The following is a 22,931-nucleotide window of genomic DNA, read 5'->3' as shown; positions in this document are numbered from 1 at the left end:
GTAAAGGTAATAAAACGCACATTTGGGGACTTATCAATACTCGAATAACAGGAGTTTTGTAGCAAAAAATATTGCAAATTCAAGTTTTTTTTTTTTTGAAAAAGAAGTTATGGGTTCGGCCAGACCCAAACCTGTATTTCTTAAAACCTTTTTGTACATGAATCCATTTGCATCCTCATGCACTATTATAGAAAGTCTTTCTTCTAAAGGACCTATTTGAAATCTAACAATCTCCTCAGGGCAGCAAGTTGTAGCTACAAAATCTGCTGCTCTATTGCTTTCTTCGGTAGATAAGCTTTACTTCCAAGTTAATGAACCTGATTTTCTGCACCCTAATAGCTTGCATTTTATCCAAGCAGTACCATGGTGTACTGATCAGCTCCCAAATGTGCATTTTATTACCCTTATATTACTGCATTAGAGCCCTTCTTACACTCAACGGAAAGACAACTCATAGCTTTTATTACCTTTTTCAGGTTATGGAGTATTTCAGACCACTTATCCTAAAAGCTGCATCTTAACACCAAAAGAAGCCTTAATCACACTTATTATGAAGACCAGAAGCTGCTATGGAAAATTTCTAAAAAAGTCAAAGTCAACGGTCAAAGTCAAAGGTTAAAGTCAAAGGTCAAAGCCCTCAACTCAGAAGACTAGAGATGGAGGCCCTTACCTCAAAATATGCATGACATTCTCCCAAAACCTACCTTAGTCAAGAAGAAATCAAAAAGCAAAAGCAAAAATGAAGTGTGAGGTGTCTCATTTGTAATGGAGAAGGGCAAATCTGTAAAAGGCAAAAGTAGGGGTATATAATCTAAAAGCTAGGGAGAGAGAAAACATCCATTGCTTTAGGATCCAAACCATTTGGTTTGTTTTAATTTCATGTCTAGTTTTTCAATTCAAGTATTTTATTTTATTATTCTTCATTTCATTTTATTTAAATCTTGTTATTTTACTTTGTTTGTTTTCAATCTTCAATCTTATCTTGTTCTTCTTATTTCAATCTTCAATCAATACTTTCTTCAATATTTTCATGTCATTTCGATACCAATAACTTGAGTTTTCATGCTTTCATTGGCTTAAACTAAACAATCTATACCAAGAGTTTACCTTTTTTCTTCATAACTCCCACACTCAAACTCTAAACAATTTAGGATGAACCTCACTTCTTACAAACTCTTTTGAAGTTACACACCAACACTACAGACAACTTCAAATGGCGCCGCCATCATGGATTAAAGGTGCAAGAGTGCTTGGTTGAGAATTGATAAGAGCCTAAAACTGTAGTTTTAACCCCTTAATAATAATACTTTTAGACCAATTATGCAAGTAATAAATAAGAGTTAATGCTGAGTACGTGCTTTTATGTATTCCAGGCATTGAAGTCAATTATATGCAGAAATATGCCACTTTGGGGAGATAAAGGAGCAAGGGTTGGTCGCTAAGAAGTTTTGTGATTAAAGGCCAAGATTCAAGGAGAAAAAGCCTTTGTAAAGCTCGGTCAAAAGCTGAAAATTCAAAGTCAACGCGGACAGAAACATCACACAAAAGTCAACAGAACTTCCGAAGACCGTATCTTTGGACTCAGGCCTTAGAATTGGGCTTACCTTATGTCAAAACAACCTTCTCGGAAAGAGATTTTCAATGGTCCAAATCTTGACCCAATCAGAGGAGCAAAAGTGGACGAAAAGCCTACTTAAGTCAGATCTAGATGAAAAGGGCCTTGTAGACTTAAGAGATTGGGTTTTGGGCTCGATTTTCCAGCCCAAAACATGGCTCCTCAGCCTATGCACGAAGATGTGGATCTGGTATCCTCCATTTCAACACAAAAGACTTAACTCTTAAGCATCAATTAGGTTAGGTAGCAAGTAGCCATTAGAGCATAGTTCTAGATCTAGTTTTCTTTCCATTAATTATTTTTCATACCTTGTTTTAATTTAGTATTTGAATCAATTGTTATTTAATTATTAGATTAATAAAGTAGTTTGTTCTTCATAATATAGTTTCATTTCATTAATCATTGTAGTTTTGATTCTTAGATTTAGTTATTATCATTGTTAGTTTCAATCAATTCTTGCATAATTAGATTTCCATTTGAATTGAAATAAATAAATTTACAATCTTTATATGATGTCTTGTTTAATTTCATTGGGAAATGATAGAATAATGATTCTAGGCTAAACCTCCATTAGAGGGGGTTGAAGAAACCTTGATGAAGCTTGATTTGTGTTAGCGTAGAGTAGTCGTAATTTCCATTCCATTCTAGAAATGATTAGTTCACCACGAGAATGGGTTTGATTATTTCACATGCTAGATGTTAGTTGGTAGAGATTACCATGCACAACTAGGGATTAGGAAAAACCAATTGTATGCGAAAGCAGTTCAATTCGGATTATGACGATTCTTCGTTAGTAAATTAAGTCGAGTTAAAGTGGAATCAATCCCCCCTAATTCTTTATCTAGTATCAATTTAGTATTCCGTAGTCGTATAAATTCATATCTTGTTAGTATAATTTGCATTGTAGTATAAATTCGTAAATCTCTCATTGACTTTGGATGGACCAATAATCTTAGAAAACGTGAATACTAAAGAACTAGGAGTGGAACGAATTCTCTACTCTAACTTATTGCAATAGAATCAAGAGTAGAATAAATCTTTGATAAATATAATACGAGTTCAATTTTAGTTTTACTTGTATTTAGTTTCATCGCTTATTTGTGAGTAAAACTATTATTCATTTTACGTTTATCAAGAATCTAAGGAGGAAGCACCATTCTCATCTTTCCATTTCTTTTTCTTTTTTTTTCAATGTTTTGTCATTTTATTTTGTTGTTTTTCTATACTAATTTACTTTCTTGCAAATCAGGGTGCGGGACTAACAAACTGGAGAGGAGCTGAAGTTACAACCAAAGGACGACCGAACTTCACTGGTGTCGGTGGGCGACCGCGAGCTAGCTAGGGGGCGACCGCCCAGTCACCTCCAGGCACAAGGGTTCAGTTTTTCAGCAGCTCAGTTGGTTTTTGATGAATAGTTTAACACCGAGCCCAAATTTTGTAATAAAGTAGGATAAATCAGTAGAACTTGTTTGTAATAGTTAGAGATAAAAAGAAAAATGAAAAAATTAGGAAAAATTGGTTTTTGATTGATTCCTTATGATGAACATGAGTTAAACTTGGTTTAAGTTGTATACTTACCAAGGGAGTAGAGTTTTCATTGCCTTGAGAAGTTCAAATGTGTGAGGCAAGTTATGAATCATAGCTCACACACTTTGAATCAACTTGTTAATCAACACTCTAAGTTCATTTGACTCTAGTTAATCTAGATTATCAATCTAAAACTAGTAATCTAATAGATTAGTATAGTATTAGTTTAGTTTTAAGTTTGGACCCTTGAAGGCAAAGTTGTATAAATTATAAAAAACCCAACTTGTGGGCTTTTTAAGTGGGCCTTTATTGTAACTTAAAATAGGGTAAAGCTCAAAATGTTAGGCCTGATTCTCAGATCATGCGCCAACTGACGTCGCCTTCTCCTCAAGCAGCGTGTAAGCATGACTTGAGAGGGAAATTCTAAACCTCCTCGAATCCCAAGTAAGATGATACCTTTTGTGTTCAAGCATACTTACGTGATTGTTTGAAATTTAATTTCCGCACTGCAATTTACATTCGCTAGTAAGGCTGAACCCGAGCCACATAACAACTATTGGGAAGCCATTCCCCAATGTAGGTAATTTGGACGTCGCTTGATTCTTAAAGCCCTAGACCAAAAAATTAACTAAAATAAATCAACTAGAGCCCAAAGTAGTCACGCTCCTCCAATCAAGGCCAAAAATATTGCCACGAGGATTTAGAGTAATCAGTTACCAGATTCTGGTGGACCAACTACCTTCCTCACTCCCCTCCCCAAGATTCATCGTGAGTGAGATTCTTGGTAGCATACCACTTGGTGAAGTGATTGCCTACTCTTCTGAGACTTGTAGTAGAGCCATCCTAGTCTCGCACCCAATTGTTCCCCTGAACAGGGCATAGTAAAATATAGACCAAAAACAAAGTTTTCAAAACTCCATGCTTGCAAAAACGAATTTTGTATTCTTGAGCATACATTGCACCATTTGGGCATGTTAGGATAGTTTTGGGGTCTTGGTAAAAGTGTATGATACTGCATTCAGGCACTTCTAGTATTAGCAAGAATAAAACTTACTCACGTAGGAGAGCACATCGTCCTAGACAATCTCCTATTTCTAGTCCTCCATCTCATAAGATGGCTGACGAAGTAGTGCAAGCTGAAGAGCCTCTCTCCAACTTCTACACACCGTTGCAAGATGGGCCTCCATCTTGTATACGACTCACATCGCTCACGAGCGATTTCCGCATTCTACCGAATGTGTTCAATCTTCTACCCATCTTCCACGGGTTAGAACACGAGTTACCGTATGAGCATCTACACCGGATACATGAAGTATGTAATGCTTTTCATCATCCAGGCATCACCGACGATCAGGTTAAGCTACAAGTGTTTCCTTTCACTCTAGCTTGTAAGAGTCACGTTTGGCTTCTTTGACAGAAGGCCGACTCTTTCAATACATTGGAAAAAGTTGTGTTCCCCTTCATGAAGAAGTACTTTCCGCCGAAGAAAACAGAAATTCAAAAGGGAAGACCTAATTTGGTTTTGAGATGGAATACCTCAACGAAACATTATTCAATTGGTTGTGACCAATATCGTGTTGAATACATATGTACTCCAAAGTATTTTTATGTAACTAAATTTATTTATTTGTATGAATGTATTTGGAGTTTGAAGGAACCTTAGTCAATGTTTAGAGCTAACTATTTCGAGAGCAAAGTTTGTGTCATTTTCTTCTTTGTTCCACAGTCATGTATAAGTTTCTTGCTTAATAGTTGTTTGACAATATTAGTCTAAAGGCATTAGATTATGCACACACATCATTTAATATATACCATCATTCTAATTATTACCCCCTGACACACACAAAGGAAACACCCACGTAATTGTTGACTTTTGAATTAAAGGTACACGTTGTCATCTCCTTTAAACTTAACAATAACAAACTGCATGTAGGACTCTTCACAAGAAAATTGGACAAAGGTGCATCAACACTTGCAATGAAATTCTTTATATTTTGCATTGGATTGTTTCTTTTTAGTGTGATTGTTTTGTCAGGAATGAACTGGGTTGCAATGTGAAACAAATTGTTTTATGATCTAAGAGGAGACATTAGTTACCTTTTTTATCTAACAAACCAGTGGCTATTATGTGCTAAGATTTCAAGATGGTATCTTGGCAAATTAGACCGATTTGTTCCTTTGACGGGTCGAAGCTGCGCTTCAGTTGATGGTTCATCAGTTTGGTCATTTGGATTTGTTCATATCAACTAAAATTGGGATGTTCTTCTGGACTACTTTAATTTTTACGTACTTCAATTGGTATACTAAGTGGATAGTTGACGATTTCCATTTGTACTTCAAAGGTTTCTTTTACGCGGTTTACTTTGATACATTCTCGATGGAAAATAGTGGGAATATATTTGTGGGTAAACTGTCTAATAGATTACACTAATGTTTGACAAGGGTAGAAAGTGGGAGTTGGGTTTGTTGTTAATTTTAGATCCTTTTGTTTGGAGGATGGGTTTGATGGATGGAAACTACTCTCTCTAAACTCTTCTCTCTTTTCTCTTTTGGTGGAAAACACTAGTTGAATGGATGGAGGTTTTAAAACATGAAATGAAAACAAGATTAAAGTATGAATGAAAGGCAATGAAGACAAGAACTTATAGTGAAAGAAACTTGATTGAACTTTGATTGAATAACTTGAAGAACAATAATGGAAATTAAGAATAAAGCAATTAAAATAAAATAAAAAGACTTGAAATTAAATTTAGGTTACACTATTAACAAACCAAATGGTTTGGACCCTAAAACATTGGATAACTAATTCTCTACTTCTCTTTGGTTTATATAGGACACCATTTACAATTATACCCTTCCTTCTAGAAACAATCTTATGGGCATTTGCCCATACACTAGAAATCTTGAATTTGGCTTTAGGTCCCTGGGTCAGTAGCTTTCAGTCTTCAGTCCTTGACTTTGACAGTTGACTTGACTTTTGACTTTGACTTTCCGGCACTGTTGCTCCTAAGCTAGAATCTTTCCAAGCAGCGTAAATAGCCATCCTTTTTGTGCCAAAATGCACGTATTAGAAATATGTGCCCTAAATGGCATGTATCCTACAAATGGTAGCAAAAGCTATAAGTTGTCTGTTCATTAAGCATAAGAAGGGCATATTTCAAGCATTGTAAAGGTAATAAAACGCATATTTGGGGACTGATCAATTACCAAGTTGATTCAAAGTATGCAAGCGTATGATTCATGACTCGCCTCGCACACTTGAACTTCTCAAGGCAATGAAAACTCTAATCTCTTGGTAAGTTTAGAACTTCAACCAAGTATTCACTCATGTTCATCCACATAATCAATCAAAAACTCATATTTATATTTTTTTTATTTTTTTATTTTTTTTATTTTCTTTATATCTCTACCTATTACAAACAAGTTCCATTGATTTATACTTTTTTATTACAAAATCCAAGCTTCACAGTACAAACAAGCATAGAAAACAACTAAACTGTGAAAAAATCAAATAGTGGTGTGTGGAGGTGGACTCGTGGTCGCCCGCCGGCAAGGGTGCGGTCGCCCGTTGGGTTCTCGCGAAGTCCAGTCGTCTTTCAGCTGCAGCTTCAGCTTCAGCTCCTCTCCAACTTGTTGATCTCGAACCTGGATTTGTAAAAAAGTAAGTCAGTAATGAAAAACAACAAAATAAACCAATGAAAATTAGAAAAATAAGAAGTGAAAAGGTGAGAGTGGTGCTTCCTTCTTAGATGCTCAACCAAGCATTCTTGCTCCTTCAATCCATGACGGCGACGCCATTTGATGTAGTCTAGTTATGAGTATCTCAAAGTTGTTGATGTGGTTCACCATAAATTATTTGGAGCTTAAATGATTTAGGAGTTTTATAAGAAAGGAAGGTAGAATCTTAGTTTAGGACTTGTATTGGTTAACTAGTTTATGAATAACATTGAAAAGCTTTAGTTGTTTTAATGATTGAAATAACACAAACTTGAAAGAAAAGGATTGAAATGATTGATTGAAAGAAAGAACAACAAGAAAGAAGATTGATTGATTAAATAACAAAAGCAAATAACAAGATTGAAATGAAGAACAATAAAGTAAATGACTTTAATGAAAAAAATACTAGAAAATAAATTCTACATGACACTAGAATAAGTCTAGGTGCATTCTTTCTCCTTAACTTTTAGTTCTTATACCCCTACTTTATGCAATTGACTGATTTGCCCTTCTCCATTACATTTGAGACACCTTACCACTTGATTTATGCTTTTCCTTTTTCCTTTTTCTTTTTAAATTCTTCTTGATCAAGATAGGTTTTAGAGAAAACCATCTTTTGTGTTAAGGACATCTATCTCTAGTCTTCTGAGTTGAGGACTTTGACTTTCAACTCTTTGGTTCTGAGTGTTTGACCTTTGACCTTTGACTTTAACTTTTTCAACACTTTTTTCATAGCAGCTTTGAGTCTTCATAATAAACGTAATTAAGGCTCCTTTTTGTGCTAAGATACAGTTTTTATGATAAGTGGTCTGAATTTCTCTGTAACCTAAAAAAGGCAATAAAAGCTATGAGTTATCTTTTCATTAAGCGTAAGAAGGGCTGTAATGCAATAATGTAAGGGTAATAAAATGCACATTTGGGAGCAAATCAAGCACCCAAAACTATAGTTTAAACCCCTTAATAGTATTCTACTTAGGCCAATTAAGTTATTAATAATGTGAGTTTATCACTATTTACTTATTTTTACGTATTTCAGACTTTAGAATTAAATAAGTGTTTAAATGATATCAATTGTGCATGAAAAGAAGATAAATTGATTGCTAGGTGAGAATCATAGAAAAAGGCCAAGATTTATGAAGAAAAGGCCCAAGTCAAAGGAGTCAAGCGAAAGTTAATCCGGATGGAAAACTATAGAAAAGTCAATAGAACTTCAAACGGGCATTATCTTTGAACTCATAGCTCTAGTTGAGGCCCATTTTATATCAAAACTACCAACTAGGAAATAGCTTTCTAATGGTCTTAGCCTTGATTCATTTGGAGTAGCATAAGTCGACAAAAAAAGCGTAACAGTACAACGCTGTAGATTTGGCTTAAGTTAAATTCTATGTATTTGACCCTAGTGTGATTTTTGAAGCCCATGAGCCTGTGGAGAGATAGAATTTCGACCACAATATGTAAAATCCTACTTTTTCTCTATAAAAGTAGTGGTTAACTTCAAGTCTAAATATTCATTGTAGTATCCAACATTAGTTTAGTTTATAGGTTTAAAATTAATGTTTGTAGCCTCTATTAAACCTCCATTAATAAAGCTTTCATATTTCTTCATCTTTTAGCATTATGTCTTCATATTATTATTATTTTGATGATAATCCGATGGCACAAGGCTAATTCTCCCATTGGGAGAGTTATAATGAAGCCAAAAGTGAGGATTTGATGTATTATTTAGTGTAGATTTATATTGTTTGTGTTTTAAATTTGGTTCTTGCATATTTTTAGAGATAGGAAGTATTTGAATTTGAACTAGAAACTGTGAATTCATGCTAGAAATAGGTGAATAAACTTTTCCTCATGCTAGTTAATCAATAACTATAGAGATGTAGGTAACATAACTAGGGATAATAAAGTTTGAATATTTGTGTTAGAACATTACGGGACATATAAATGTAAGAACTTTGCAATTAATAGTTACATTAAACATGTCAATGATTTGCTAAAGGTGGATTTAAAACTCTTCCCTACCTTTTCCTCCATCAAAACCCTAATTTTAATTGCTTAGTGTAATTAGTTTATTTATATTCGTAGTTTAATTCACCCTTCAAATAATTATTACCTTTACATTTCCTCTTGATTTAAATTAGTTGAATTCTATTTAGTCTTGGTAGTTTAAGAGTGGAATAATGAAACTTTACTAAATCTATATTACTTGATAGTATAGAGAGAGTAGAGTATTGATCAAAACACGTGTTTGTTAGATTAGGTATTGGTGTTTATGCATTAATATTATGTTTAGCAAATTTGTATTTATCACTTGGTATTCCTTAGGTGGTAGATGTGCTAGAAACTCATAATCTCTTAAACATTATGTCAATGGTAATGGGATCATATCGCACGAGGTATCCATACTTCTTGCATACACCGACGAAGGATGAGATTTGTAGGTTCCATAGTTCCAACACGTGTCCAATCATGGTATAATGGTCCATAATGTCTTCTTTCCAAACCCTTAGTAGTTGACAAATCATTGCAGGAAGAACGTGGTAGTACGCTTTGGCTTGAAGAGCTTTACCTAAACTCACCATGATAATCTTAGGAACGTCTAGGTCTATCCATCCTCTAGCTATAGCTCTAAAGATTTTGCAACCTTTATGTGTGGCTAAGCTAATGGTGAGTAGGATCCATAGCATCAATGTGCACACATTAACGTGAAATAGTCCTAGTGGAATACCCCTCCTAACGTTATCTTGCCAAACACTCAGACCTAGCTCGTACTCATGAGTAAAAGTATCCCACATGACCAAAGGTTGACCAGCTAGCTCGTTTCTCCTTACATTATGGGAAGGAAGAAACAAGGCGTGGGTGAGCTTGGTTTGTGTTAGTTCTAGCGTGATTCCATGTAAGATGACTTATCAAACCTCAAATATGTATTTTTTTCCCCCTTATAATGCTTCAATTTAGTCTAATTATATGATCAATAATGTAGAAAACTCATGTTCTTATTGCTTTTTCAGGATACAAGTCTATTCTGGATGAATTATCTCAAACGATGAATTCTATAGCCAAAAGGAGCCAAAAATGGACCTCCTGTGAAAAATAAAGACTATTGGAAAAAGTCAATGGTCAAAGTCAACTCAAGGACTCAAAGATTCAAGGGCTTAAACAACACTCGATCAAATACCGAAAGGCTAAAGGCTCAACATATTCCAAGACATGGGCTCAACACTTAAAGCTTCAAAGACCAAAGGCTCAACCTTTCAAAGATATGGGCTTAGGCCCAAAGGCTTAGTCTTATCCACTCAACTCTAGAAGACAAAAGAAAAGTAGAGAATGTTCTAGAATAGCTCACTTGAATGAGAAGAAATAGGAAGGCTAAACTTGTACATCTCTGCACAACTATATAAGTGTAGAGATTACCCACAAAAAAAGGAGAGCTAGCTAAGTAGTAACTAGACTCTAGTAGGAGTAGCATAACATTAATTAGATATAGTTTTTTAATTAGTTTTATTATTGTTTTCCATTTTCCATTGTTTTCAAACTCAAGCTTTTATGAATCAAACTTATTTTCTACCATTGAAACTTGTTTAAATCTTGTTTTCCTTCAAGTAGTTCTTTCAACATCTTGTTATTCATTTCATTTTAACCCAAAAGCTTGTTATACTCATTTGAATCAATTAAATGAGTATAACTTGCTAACCAAGTTACATCAATCCATCATTTACTTTCATGTTTTGAACCAAAGCAATTAAGCATTCATGTTTCAATCATCAACTCCTACTAGCTAGTGTGTCCGCCATCTTTTAAACATCAAAAACTACAAATAGGAAATGAGTGTTTAGGGAAAGGTTTAGTTTTTATCCATCCATCCATTCTCTCCAACATAAGATTTAAGATGAACAATGACAACCCAATACTAACCCACTATTCAATTATAACAATGACCACAATGTACCATTTTCCCTTCTTGGTTCTTTTGAAAATAGCATTCTCATAAAAATCCTTAGTGAGTTGAGGGGAGTACAACCTGCCTATATGGTGCAAGAGAGGAGCATAACCCATACGGATGAGAAGGTTAAAGAAAAGTGCACCATGAGTGAGTGAGTGCATCATATATTTGAAGTTTTGTTCCGATATAAGTATAGGTTCAGCCATGATATCAGGTAATCAGGATGGGTGAAAAGGTTTTTTCCGGTATAAGTATAAGTTCATCCATGATATTAGGTAGCCAAGATGGGTGAAAAGGCTAGAAGGAGCTGCCTGTAGAAAGCAGACAGTGAACAGAGCAGTTACAATCACGGGGCACGACAAGGTAAGGCAAACCAAATCGCCATGCGCGAGCAAAGGAGTTTTAGATATGAAATTTTTGGTATGGTTTAGCCTGAACTTAAGATGCATATTTATAGAGACATATTCTCCTGATCCATACCGACTTTGAATACGTGCTCAAAACAGACTTCTTCTCCTATTCCAACTAGTCTGAAATTTTGCAGAACTCCAAAAATTTAGAGATTTCGCAAAATTTTACCCTAAATGACTACCAATGACCATCAGTTTGACTAAAGCACAGACTTTTTTAGTTTACCATTCATTCTACAAGGTGTCAACCATCCAAATGGTGTCATGTTAGGAGTCCCACCCCAAACAGAGTTTGGTATGGGTTAGTAGGGGGGTGGGGCAATGGGTCCGGGCTAGCCCGCCCTAAACATTTAAAGCCCTTAAGATATTAGGGGGGTCGGCCCTACCCTAAAAGTCAACATACTGGGTCGGGCCGGTCACAAGTCGAAACCTCAAGCCACTCGACCACGACCCTAGCCCTCTTTAAAGGCTTTAGGGTAGGGCTTTTAGGGCCTATATATTTTTTTTTTTTACTACATCAACTTTTAAACTCATTTATATTACAAAATGTACAATAATCTACAAACTCAAAGTCCAACCAATCTAGTAATAATCCTCAGATAAGTCCAAAAATTTAAAATGCACATCCACAATCTAATGAACTCAAGTACATCGAGAGTTCGAATTTGTTCTTCCTTGTACTCAAACCTCACTAAAATTACATTTAACATTGAAATACATAGACAAATAATTATATTATCATTTTAAAGGAAGAAGTAATATATATATAAAGAAGAAACATAATAGTTTTGGTTAGGGTCATGGAAGTTGTTAAACTATTTGTAATATCATAAATTATTTCTATAATAGATTCAAAACAAATATAATATTATCTTTCTTCTAATTTAAAAGTGATTCAAGCTTTGTATATGGAAATGAAAATATTGGTTTTGAACAAGTGATGGAGAAATGTTTGAGATTACAAATGTCATTTTTCCGACAAAGGTTGTTTTGGTTTCTATGTTACAAATGTCCGCTACGTATTTTGCTTTTAATGGTGTGGAAGGAAATCTTTAGTTTTAGACTTGGCTTGGATGTGAATAAAAATATAATTTATAAGAAAGGTGAGAAAAGAAATTGAGAATAATAAGTTATGGACTTTGACTTGATGATCAAAGGAATAAAGTCTTATTTTTATTAGGCTAGTGCTCATTCTAAGTTGACAAGTTTTTGTTATATAAAACAAGTTATTGGAAGTACCCTTGGGTGTAAAGTGATAAATTACAAAAGGACAATGTTATTTTAATTGAAAATATTTAACAAAAGAGTTGGACAATTATGGTATGTGTATTTATAGTGAAAGTATGAAACAGGGCGGTTAGGGCTTATGGTTAGGGTCGGGCCTATGTTTTAGAATCTTAGCCCTAGCCCCCGCCCTAGAAGGCATTAGAAGTAGGGCCGCCCTACCCTAAACTAAAGGGCTTTAGTTGTGAGGGCTTTATAGGGCTTTTCGTTAGGGCCAAATTCCACCCCTAGTTAAGTAAGGCTTTCAATGGGTTTCGATAACCCGATAACTGACCCGAACCAAACCGATAAAAAATAGTTTGGGTTTTGATAATTTAGTTTGCCTTCCACCGACTCGAAACCAAACTAAATCGATAAGATATTGGCTTGGTTTTGGGTTTGCCCTCCACCGAACCGATAAGATGTCATTTCAGTAATATTTATGATTAATTTTTGTATATGTTTATCAATTGTGTGGTTGAAATTAATTGATTTAATTTAGGATTTAATTGATTTTATAGTTTTTGGTTCGAGTCGGTTTGGTTTCGGTTTGCAATATATTTTATCGGTTCGGTTCGGTTCAGTTTCGGATGAAATATAATATTATCAGTTCAGTTCAGTTTTAGGTTCCCAAATTTCTTATCGATTTGGGTTCAGAGTTTCCAAAACCCGACCCAAACCTATCTATTGACAACCCTAGTTAGAATGGAATATGTGACACATATAAACAATTAATACACTAAATATTGTAAATTCAATTCTCATTAAGCATCAAATTTTGGAAATTTTACGTACAACCATTTGAGAATTACAATGACACTCACGAAATGAAAAACTGACTCAACCTAGGGATTGACTCTACTAAAAATTAAAATAGACTACAACAAGCAAATGGTTGTAGTGACCATGAGAACTATCGCCATCCTCTCAGCGACTCCTCCGAGGATAATTTGTTGGTTGGCCTTGAAAACGTGCATGCTGCTCACTCAAGGCTTGGAATCCTTGATGCATCTGAGCCTGAAGCTGGGATTGAGCGTGCTCTAACCTAGTGAACCTACCCTACAGACCCGGCTCTGAGGGGTAGGCAGCATAGGCAGCCCGCCTAGGGCCTCCGCATAATAGACCAATGAAAAGGCCCCTACTCAAGGTTACCTACAGTACATATTAGGCCCAGTTTTGTTTTTATTTTGTTATTTGTGTGGCAAAATGCCTCCAGAAGGAGTCAAACTTAGGCTAGAGCTATGAAAACTTAAGGTTATTAGAGCACCATGTTATAATCATAGAAGAATTCGGGTCGGGTTTGACCCAAATCCGACCCAACACGAATCTAAATAGTTCAGGTTCGGGTCGATTTTCATATCCGTTTATTTATTCAGGTCGGGTTTGAATTCGGGTCTGTTGTATTTGGGTTCGGATATAATTTTTGGGATTTTTTTGAATTTTTAGTGTTATCCGATCGGGTTGGTTGGGTTCGGGTCAAAGATTTCGATTTGATTCGGATTTGGGTTCAGGTTCGGAATTTGTTAAACTATTCGGATTTGGATATAGCCATATCCGACCCGAACCCAACCCGTTCCCTACCCTACCTGCTACCCTGGAGTACATCCATAGCATCCTCTTTCCTATCCATACGCTATGTGGACTGCTCAATATACTGGTTTATGCCCCTACTGGTTATCCTAATGCCCTCCATAGGATCCTCCAAATCCTCAAAAGCATCAGGATCAGCGAAGTCAACTGGGGGCTCCTGGGGCTCTCCTGGGTTCATAGCCCCTGCCTACATGTCCTTGGCTGCATTGTTGCCAGCAGCCCTAATAACCTGGGTGGGCTCCATCTCTGACTGAAACCCCCAAGATAAAATAATCTTGGTGACCAAGACTGTAAAGGAGCGGACCTCTCTCATGCATTCCCCAAAGTCCCAAACAGATGACGCACTATATTTACAAGTGCTCTCAGTGTTGAAACGGAGAGTTATCAAATGTCCTATGATTATCTATATATATACTCTACCATCTTGTCGTGGGAGAGTACTCACCGAATGCCCTGGTTTTGGAGGGAGTGGGATGTTTCACTTCAGAATATATGTAATACATAGGAACTGAGGGTACAGATATGTATGTGACTTGGGAGGAGTTTACTCTAATTTGTCACTATGACAAAGACAAATTTTGTCACCATTTGTCAATGGCAAATTTGTCATGGTAATCAAAGTGGCAATTGCAAATAGTTAGTGGCAAATCTAGATTTGTTGCTGTTTGATTACATTATAATAAATAGTTTGTCGCAAATTTGTGTGTAATTTGCTGTGGAAAAATTTACATAGCTCCCCTCTAAGTAAATTTTGTCATTAAAATCATGGCAAATCACTAGTTGTGGCAAAACTCAAAAATATTTGCCACAGGCCAGAAATCATATCAAACAGTCGTAAATAGTGACAAATGTGTGAATAGTATTATTTGTCATGATTTGCATTTGCCACAACTCCTATCAAATATAGTCTTAGGCAAATGCAAATTTTGTCAAGTGCAAATTTTGTCATTATTTGTCACTGACAAATTTATTATGTGACAATTGCAAATAATTTATGGCAAATTTACTGCTGTTTGATTGTCCAAATACTGTGGTAAATATTATAAGCTAGTGATTTATCATCGTAATACTAAACCCCACGAGAATACTATATTATACGAGTAAAACATATCATAAGCTGGTGGTCATTAAAGTGAGAACTTAACTATAATAATCTGGTGAACTGGAAACCACACACGTCAAACTTAAAAACAAGGCAAAACAGAAAGCAGTTAGTACACATACCCCTTGGCAGAGCCTTTGAAAGGGGTTCTGACACTGGAAGCTTGAGTAAGAATGATCTCAAAGAGAACTCCAGATCAGCTTGCTCCACATTCATTTTATATGACTGGTTCACTGTGAGATTGAATACAAACCTTTCAAACGGGACATTGTCATTGTTGAAAAATATAACTACCACTCTATCCACCACTCCCTAATTGGGAAAAAAAACAAAAAACACGTAAGTGATACATACATGACGGCACCCGAATAATATGGATGTAGCAAGTAGTAGTACATCATAACTTAATACACCTACACGGATCAATATACAATCTCTATTTCCTCGATATCACATACAATCTCTTAACTTAATAACAATATACTATATGGATCAATATTCAACACACCTTAGCTCATTTCATCCAAAATAGACTAAAGAAACAAAATGAAGGAACTAATCAGACCTTTTCAATAACACACAAAGAGAATTTAGTCAAACAACTTCCAATTTATTAATCAATTATAAAATAATTAAAAATAAATCTAAAAGATGTTAAATTAATGATCTAAAAAACAGAAAATTAAAGAAAAAGAATAAACAAAAAATGAGAGATAGAGTGAGAGAGATGAACGTACGCAAATCCGATGAAAAATAACTCGTCTCTCCAAATCAATCAAATAGAGATGTAGAAAATATAGAGAGAAAAAGAGAAGGGAAGAGATACCACCAAACTTATTAGAGACATGATATCAGGGGTTTTTTTTTATTGGTGGCAAATAGATTTTTTTTGTGGCAAATTTCAGTACAAATTTGTTGTGGGCAAAATTTACATAGTTCGACAAATCACAACTTATAGCAAATCCAAATAATATTTTTCTTGGGCCGAAAAACTTATCAAACAGTTGCAAACAAATGAATTTTGCTATATATTTGCATTTGCCATGGCAAATAGAGCAATCCAACACAGCCTAAATCTCTAATAACGTCTTGCAATCTCAGCTGCCACCTATTCAACACATGAAAGTTGTAGATATTTATCTTTACTGCCTCAGCATAGACACACAGACACAGAAACTACTCTTAAGTAGGACACTAACATAAACCAAGCCAAAAAAGTCATCCTCATTCATTCGTTTTTTTATATATATATATAAAGCAGAGGTGGACAACAATTCACACATCTTTCTTCTTCCCACTTAATTAATTTGTAAGTATATCTCAATTGTTACTTAATATTTACAATCTTTATAATTCTAATCCATAAAATTGACTTGCTTTTGTTTAATTCAATTCATGATCCAGATAGATAGATGGGTGGTATGCTTTGTTTACTTTTCTCATTGACTTGGATTCATCACCTTGTTTGATCCGCAACCCAGATTGTATATATTTCAGCTATCTTATTTCTGGGTGGGTTTCTTTTTGTTATACTGATTTGGGATTTTGGGCTACTTTTGTTTGGGAGTTCAATTTAACTAACTTGTGAAAATGTATTGTCATGACCCAATTTAACTTTGATATTCACTTGTACTTGGGTTGATTTAAAAAGTGAAATGATGAAATCCATTATTGTATCGGTTTGAATAGGCAATGTATTCTTTTGTGTTTGCAATGAAAGAGAGAAGTAAAAGTACGATTTGAAGTAATCGTATGCTCCCAAAACAAAATGACCAACATACATACAAATAACGAAACAGAATGGTTGATAAAAGAGTTGAGCGGTTATTTCATGGCTTTGAGTTGCACACTGTTTGTTGATTTGGTTGTTTGTAGCAATAAGGCTCCATTTCTAGAAATGAAGCTCGTCATTGGTTTACTTTTCTTTTTGCTATGCATTTTGTACATTTGCATTTGTACAATCTTTTCTGATTAGTATGATACTGCAATTACATTTAGCAAAAAAATTATTAGAAAAGGAGAGAATAAGAGTTTATGATACTACTATAAATTCGGAAAATAATGTTTTTCTACTTTACACATTTAGCCTGCTCCGCCCAAGTAAAAGCTATACTGGAAGTTGGTTTTCAGCGTTGGCTAACATGGATGAGAAATCTAGATTGAGTTTTAGGAATTGGGATTTCGCAGAGCATACAGTTGGTGTTCCATTTCGTAGTAGTGCTAATGAACATCAAGCTTCCTTTTTGAGGATGAACATGTATTCCGACAGCTCAATGATTCCCGAAGCTGAAGAAGAAGGATCTGGGATGGAGTTTGACAACCACGTATGGGTTCATCAGAGAAACTTCTTTTCAGAAACAAAAGTAAACTCTGACTCCCTTGAGTCTACTCAAATAAATACAGAAACAGGACTCCCTCCTGCTCCCATCAGTATGTATATGCCAACAACCAGACCATCAAAGAATGAGGAGCTAGGGACAAAATCCTCAAAGATTAGAAAACCGTCTTCGTCAAAGAAGTCTAATGGTGTTAAGCCTTTTAAGGTAAAGATTCCCAAAAAGCGGTCTGATACCTCGACGAAGAAGAAAAGAGATTCTGTCTCGAATGCAACACAGAAAAGGAGTCTGGATGTCGTTATAGATGGAACCACAATAGACTTTTCCCAGGTACCTGCTCCTGTTTGCTCTTGTACAGGTGTTTATCGACAGTGCTACAGATGGGGTGCAGGTGGTTGGCAGTCTTCATGCTGCACCACAAGCATATCTGAATATCCCCTTCCTTTAAGTTCCTCAAGGCCTGGAGCACGCTTGGCTGGGAGGAAAATGAGTAATGGAGCATACGCAAAGCTTCTACAAAGACTGGCAGCTGAAGGTTATGTGTTCTCTGATGCTGTTGACCTGAAAGATCACTGGGCTAAACATGGTACTAATAAGTTTGTTACAATAAAATGAAGATATTAAAATCGTTGGGTAAAAATTAAAACTGTATCACTTTCTGTCAAAAAATGTGGCGGAAAAGATGTAAAGATCTTATGAAGTCATAATTCATTATGTTCTGCTCTGTTTAGAAACTATACTTGCCTGTATTTTATCTTAGCTTAATATAAGCTTTAAAGTATTTACTACTGTGCATATTGTGCAAATGGGTATCTTCTTGGGCAACATTTAGCCACAAGATCTTGTTCTACGACATCTCTATTTCTGTGGTGGGATGTATTCTGAGATCCTAGAAAACTAGCGAGTGCAAATGTTTCTGTGAGTTTCAGTGCTTTTCTGACGGTATATCTACGGATAAGAGATCACAAGTGACAGCCATCTTCGATGCGTGAGCTCCCTTTTCTGATAATTGAGAAGTCTTTTAAGACTTATGACTTCGCTGTCCTACAACTTTTTGAGTATGTGTTTATTTGAGTGGAATGCTTTAGCTTTCTTAAATTTGAAGAATAAACTTTACACTTTGCGGTTTTATTGTGTATTATATTATAGGTTTTATGAATACCTGAACTATATATCTGTGATTTTTTTACCAAAAAAAATATATCTGTGATTTTAATCCATTTGGACTTTCAGGTACTTTTCATAAACACAAATTTAAGAATTATTTGCTGCTACAGTATTTTAATAAGAGTCCAGATCTTCTCCACCCGGGTGGAAAAGATCAAGTTTTACACCTTACAAGATTTGTTTTACACGTGTCCCATCATTTAACCCCCAAAATTAATGTAGGTAACGGAGTTAAGATTAAAAAAAAAATCAGAAAAATTGCCACAAATTAGGAAAGAAAACACAACCTGCATACGCAAAACTCCTTGCCCGCCTTTTGTTCTAAGCATACTGCCAGGTTGAGAACTTGGTGTTTTAGTTTTCTTCTTTTCGTCCTGGTTCATTAACTCCCCCACAGACGGAGGCTTAAAACAGACTGAAGTTGACCCATATACCAACAAGAAGGATCTTAATACGAACTGTTTCAGCAAGATTTGCCAAAACACACCAGTTGAGGGTTGGAAGTAATGTTTTTTGGAGATGGTGAAGGAGATGGTGATTGGGGAAAGATGAGACTGGACTTCGGTTTTGAAGTTGCCTACGTACCCAAAGATATTGCTTGGGATCAAGTCTCGATTGCGTAGTTCTAGAAAAATGACGAAGGTTAGATTTTATAGGTAGCATTGGTGATAGTTACTTCCTCGTTCTCCAATATTCCAATCGTGGGATGAAGTTGGAGAACTGGCGGGAGAACTGTCCAATCATGGGATGAAGTTAGAGCGGGGGACAACCGTCTCGTGGGATGAAGTTGAGAACTGGGGGAGAACTGTCATTTCGTGGGATGAAGATGAGAATGGGGGGAGAACTGTCGGGCCGTGGATTGAAGTCGAGAATGGGGGAGGGGCTGTCGATTCGTGGAATGAAGTTGGAGAACTAGCGGGACATATGTCAGCTCGTGGAATGAAGTTAGAGAACTGGCGGGAGAACTGTCAGCTCGTGGGATGAAGTTGGAGAACTGGCGGGAGAACTGTCAGTTCATGGATTGAAGTTGGAGAACTGGCGGGAGAACTGTCAGCTCGTGGAATGTAGGCTTTGAGCATGGGCTTTTTTCATAGATAAGCTCGAGCATGGGCATGGAAAGCTGGCTTGTTTATAGTTGGCGTGGCGGGCTTGTTTATAGTTAAGCATGGGCTCTGGAAAGTGGGCTTGTTTATTGGGCTCTGGCAAGATGGCGTGGAAGCTTGTTTATAGTTCGAGCATGGGCTTTGGCGTGGCTTGTTTATAGTTGGGCTTGTTTATAGTTGGGCTCGAGCATGTGGGCCTGGGCTTGTTTATAGTTGAGCTTATATTGGGCCACATTTGTGGGGGCCGGAACATCGCCCTCTCTTTGTTACATGGGCAAGGCCTGTGTGGCAAAGAAGTATTAATATTTATGGTACTTGGTAGGTTAGTAAATTGGTAAAAAATGATGGGATCCGGTGCATTAGTGCTGGTATGATCAAGTCCGTAATAATCGGACTTCCTGCGGCAATCTAAACTCGAGCGGCAATTCATGATCAAGTCCAGCGGTAATTCAAACTTCTGCGGCAATCTAAACTCGAGCAATTCAAACTTCCGCGGTAATCTAAACTCGAGCAATTCAAACTGTTCAACAAGAGATGACCAGTGAGAACAAATTTCATAAGCTGCAAGGGGTGAAGTAAAGTCCTGTTTGTCTTGATTTCAACAGTTCTTGAAACTATTAGATTGCAATAAGGACAACGCCGAGCAAGTCCAAAACGACGGTGCCCGAAGTCGAAGTTCAAGTGCCAAGTTACTTAAACAAAGGTAAGATTAGTCTTCAAGCCGCTACCGGGTCGAAGCTTCAAGATGTTCAGAACGACTCGTTTTCTAACAAGCCTTAAAATTTGTTTCGTGGCTCATTTCATATTCCACCATGAGAGACGGTGAGCTAAAAACAAGACAAGCCCACCAATTCAAACATTAAAAAGTCCAAACACGCTTCTAGATTCCACTTTCAGACTTGTCTCTATAACAATCATGGAAAATAAGATTCCAGAGAATCCTATTGCGCGATTCATTCACAAGATACGCCTTATCCAATGATTTTCCATTACTCAAAACTTGCACCTTAAACTTTTCAAAGGATTGCATGGCGCCACACCGTGTTCGTTTACCAACAAGTCCTTAAACTTTTCGCTTCTTGTTCCATCGATCACGGTTGCAGCCCAACACTATCAACTTTGATGTCCTCCTCCAGTCCTCCGAGTCTTTGTGAGGCGAGGCTCTTCATTTCTACAACCGTCATTCCTACCATATACTACCACTGACCATTAATTGTCAGCGATGATAATTAAACGTCGCGACCATTTGATGCACATTTGTCCTTCCATCACCTTTTGAATGGTCATTAAATGTTTTATCCACGATTGTTTCGACAACATCCTCGGTGAGGGTCGATCGGACTCAATCAAAAGAGCCAACACCATCTCCTCATGAATCAAACACGGGTGAGACTAGTCTTTGCCCATGGTCTTATTGAGCACCTTAAGTGCAAGTTGGGATGACCTCCTTCCTTGTGATATCATCTTTGTAATTCTGCTTCAGTATTGACTGGGCAGTTTGGTTGTTGAGCAGCGGCAAATCAAGTTTACTTGAGCCAGCGGCATACAGCGGCATTCAATACTAGAATCCCATTAATGGCCCCTATAAACCGTTGGCTTCCTTAGTAACACACACCTCTCAAAACCAATGAAAACAGTGTGGCGCTTTTCCATCAAACAATTTGAGATCTAACTTTCCCCAGAGTTCTTGTGGTCATTGTTACCAGAGACACCACCAGAACCAAGTTCACACATGGTGCTTACATTAACTTCGTGGTGCCACCAACAAGCAGAATTACCTTTGGTAAAGGCAAAGGGCAATTCGAAAAAAAAATAGCAGCGGCAATCAAAGTTCTTCAGCGGCTTTTCTATGGATCAGCACCAGCGGCAATGCGACAATGCGAGCGGCATTATTAGATCGGCTACTCGAACAAGTGATGATTCGTCAGCGGGAGAAGAAACGAGGACGTGTATTGCATCTGGTAATTGAATTTTTCACTGAATTGATCGGCATGTTTCGATCCGCCAAATTCAAACTTTTAGTAAGTGAGCTATGTTGAAGATAAACTAATATAACAAGGTCGGTTGAAGATGCTGCAATTAATTTCCAAATTTGAATTCACACTTCATATATAACAAGGTCTCTTGAAGATAACCTAATAAAAAGGAAGCTTAAGGTTTAATTAGGAAAGTGATTGTTGGGTCGGTGTTGAAAATCTAGTCCTATTGGTATACGGCTCTGGAGTTAGAATATCTATAAAAGGAGAACTCGTGGGAGTAGAATAATTATCGGACTTAAAAAAGATAGAGATAGCTAGAATTGAGAAGAGAAGAATAAAAGTTCAAATTATCTCCTTCGTGTTCTTGTTTTATTTTGGCAAGAAGGTATGTTTTATTAACCGTTCACACTTTTTTTTTTTTTTTAATGAGGAAATGTATATTTGGATTTGTATCTATGTAGTGATCGTGAGGACAATAAACAAGTGTTTAGATCTTATTATCAAAGAAAGAGAAGGATTAATCGATACTATTCTATTTTTTTTGACAGTATTGAAAATATTTGATAATGGAGAAGAATTATAACTTGAAGAGGAGATGGGGTGATAAGGGAGATTTTAATATGAATAGGGTGGCGAAGGGAATTGATGCTGATAGTTTGAGAGCAATGTATGATATCGGAGATGATGTTTCAATTGAGTATGTTGGTAGCGATATCGACCAAAAATGTGAAAAGGATGAGATAATTTTATTGTTTTCACATTTTTGGCTTGGTTGTAGTGTTCCATTTCGGAAATCAGTTTCCGAGTTATTAGCTCGATGGAGAGTACATCCCTTACAATTATCTCCGCAATTGGGCTATATTTGCACGTGCTTAAAATTTGTAAGGTTTATCAAAATAGTATGTCGTCCGACCTTTTGTTTGAGTTATTGAAGCCCTCTGCTGGCAAAACAAGGCCTCTTCAAAAAGTTATGCATTGGGATATCATAACCATCATAACCAGAATTATCGGTTTTATGGGATGCCTTCGAACTACAAAAATGCGAAATTGTATGGTTTTAAGATCAAAGGCAACTGGAGGTTCGAAAATATTGATTATCCTAACAATATATCAGGTAAGCTGTTAACTCAATATTATATAATTATAATTTTAAATAGTTAGCATCACATTTTGATTATCTTG

At 36.3% G+C, this 22,931-nt stretch overlaps 1 protein-coding gene and 1 long non-coding RNA gene across 5 annotated transcripts; one reads left to right on the top strand and one right to left on the bottom strand.

The window, feature by feature from the left end:
• Nucleotides 1–6,560: 6,560 nt before the first annotated feature.
• LOC147525108 (uncharacterized) lies at nucleotides 6,561–16,145 on the bottom strand. The gene is made up of 3 exons (XR_015221031.1): nucleotides 15,902–16,145; nucleotides 15,287–15,476; nucleotides 6,561–6,787 (listed from the first exon to the last, which is right to left on the bottom strand). It is a non-coding gene; the product is annotated as an uncharacterized LOC147525108 (long non-coding RNA).
• A 123-nt stretch (nucleotides 16,146–16,268) lies between these two features.
• LOC147525107 (uncharacterized) lies at nucleotides 16,269–18,283 on the top strand. 4 transcript variants are annotated; one of them, XM_086605406.1, is made up of 3 exons: nucleotides 16,269–16,473; nucleotides 16,569–16,676; nucleotides 17,251–18,283. In XM_086605406.1, exon 3 carries the CDS (start codon nucleotides 17,306–17,308, stop codon nucleotides 18,113–18,115), a length of 810 nt encoding a protein of 269 aa, XP_086461532.1. In that variant the 5' UTR covers nucleotides 16,269–16,473; nucleotides 16,569–16,676; nucleotides 17,251–17,305; the 3' UTR covers nucleotides 18,116–18,283. The 4 variants fall into 4 exon arrangements, with proteins under 4 accessions (XP_086461532.1, XP_086461522.1, XP_086461525.1 ...); XM_086605396.1 differs by having other exon boundaries at nucleotides 16,270–16,473; nucleotides 16,569–18,283; XM_086605399.1 differs by lacking the exon at nucleotides 16,569–16,676 and having other exon boundaries at nucleotides 16,271–16,473.
• Nucleotides 18,284–22,931: the final 4,648 nt, after the last annotated feature.

This window comes from Coptis chinensis, chromosome 1, assembly GCF_015680905.1.
Source record: "Coptis chinensis isolate HL-2020 chromosome 1, ASM1568090v1, whole genome shotgun sequence".
Classification (NCBI taxonomy): Eukaryota; Viridiplantae; Streptophyta; class Magnoliopsida; order Ranunculales; family Ranunculaceae; genus Coptis; species Coptis chinensis.
This window is presented reverse-complemented; position numbering and strand designations above follow the sequence as displayed.

Bases quoted from the DNA above. Each gene is read 5' to 3' on its own strand.
- LOC147525107 (XM_086605396.1), top strand. From the start codon at position 17,141: ATGATACTGCAATTACATTTAGCAAAAAAATTATTAGAAAAGGAGAGA.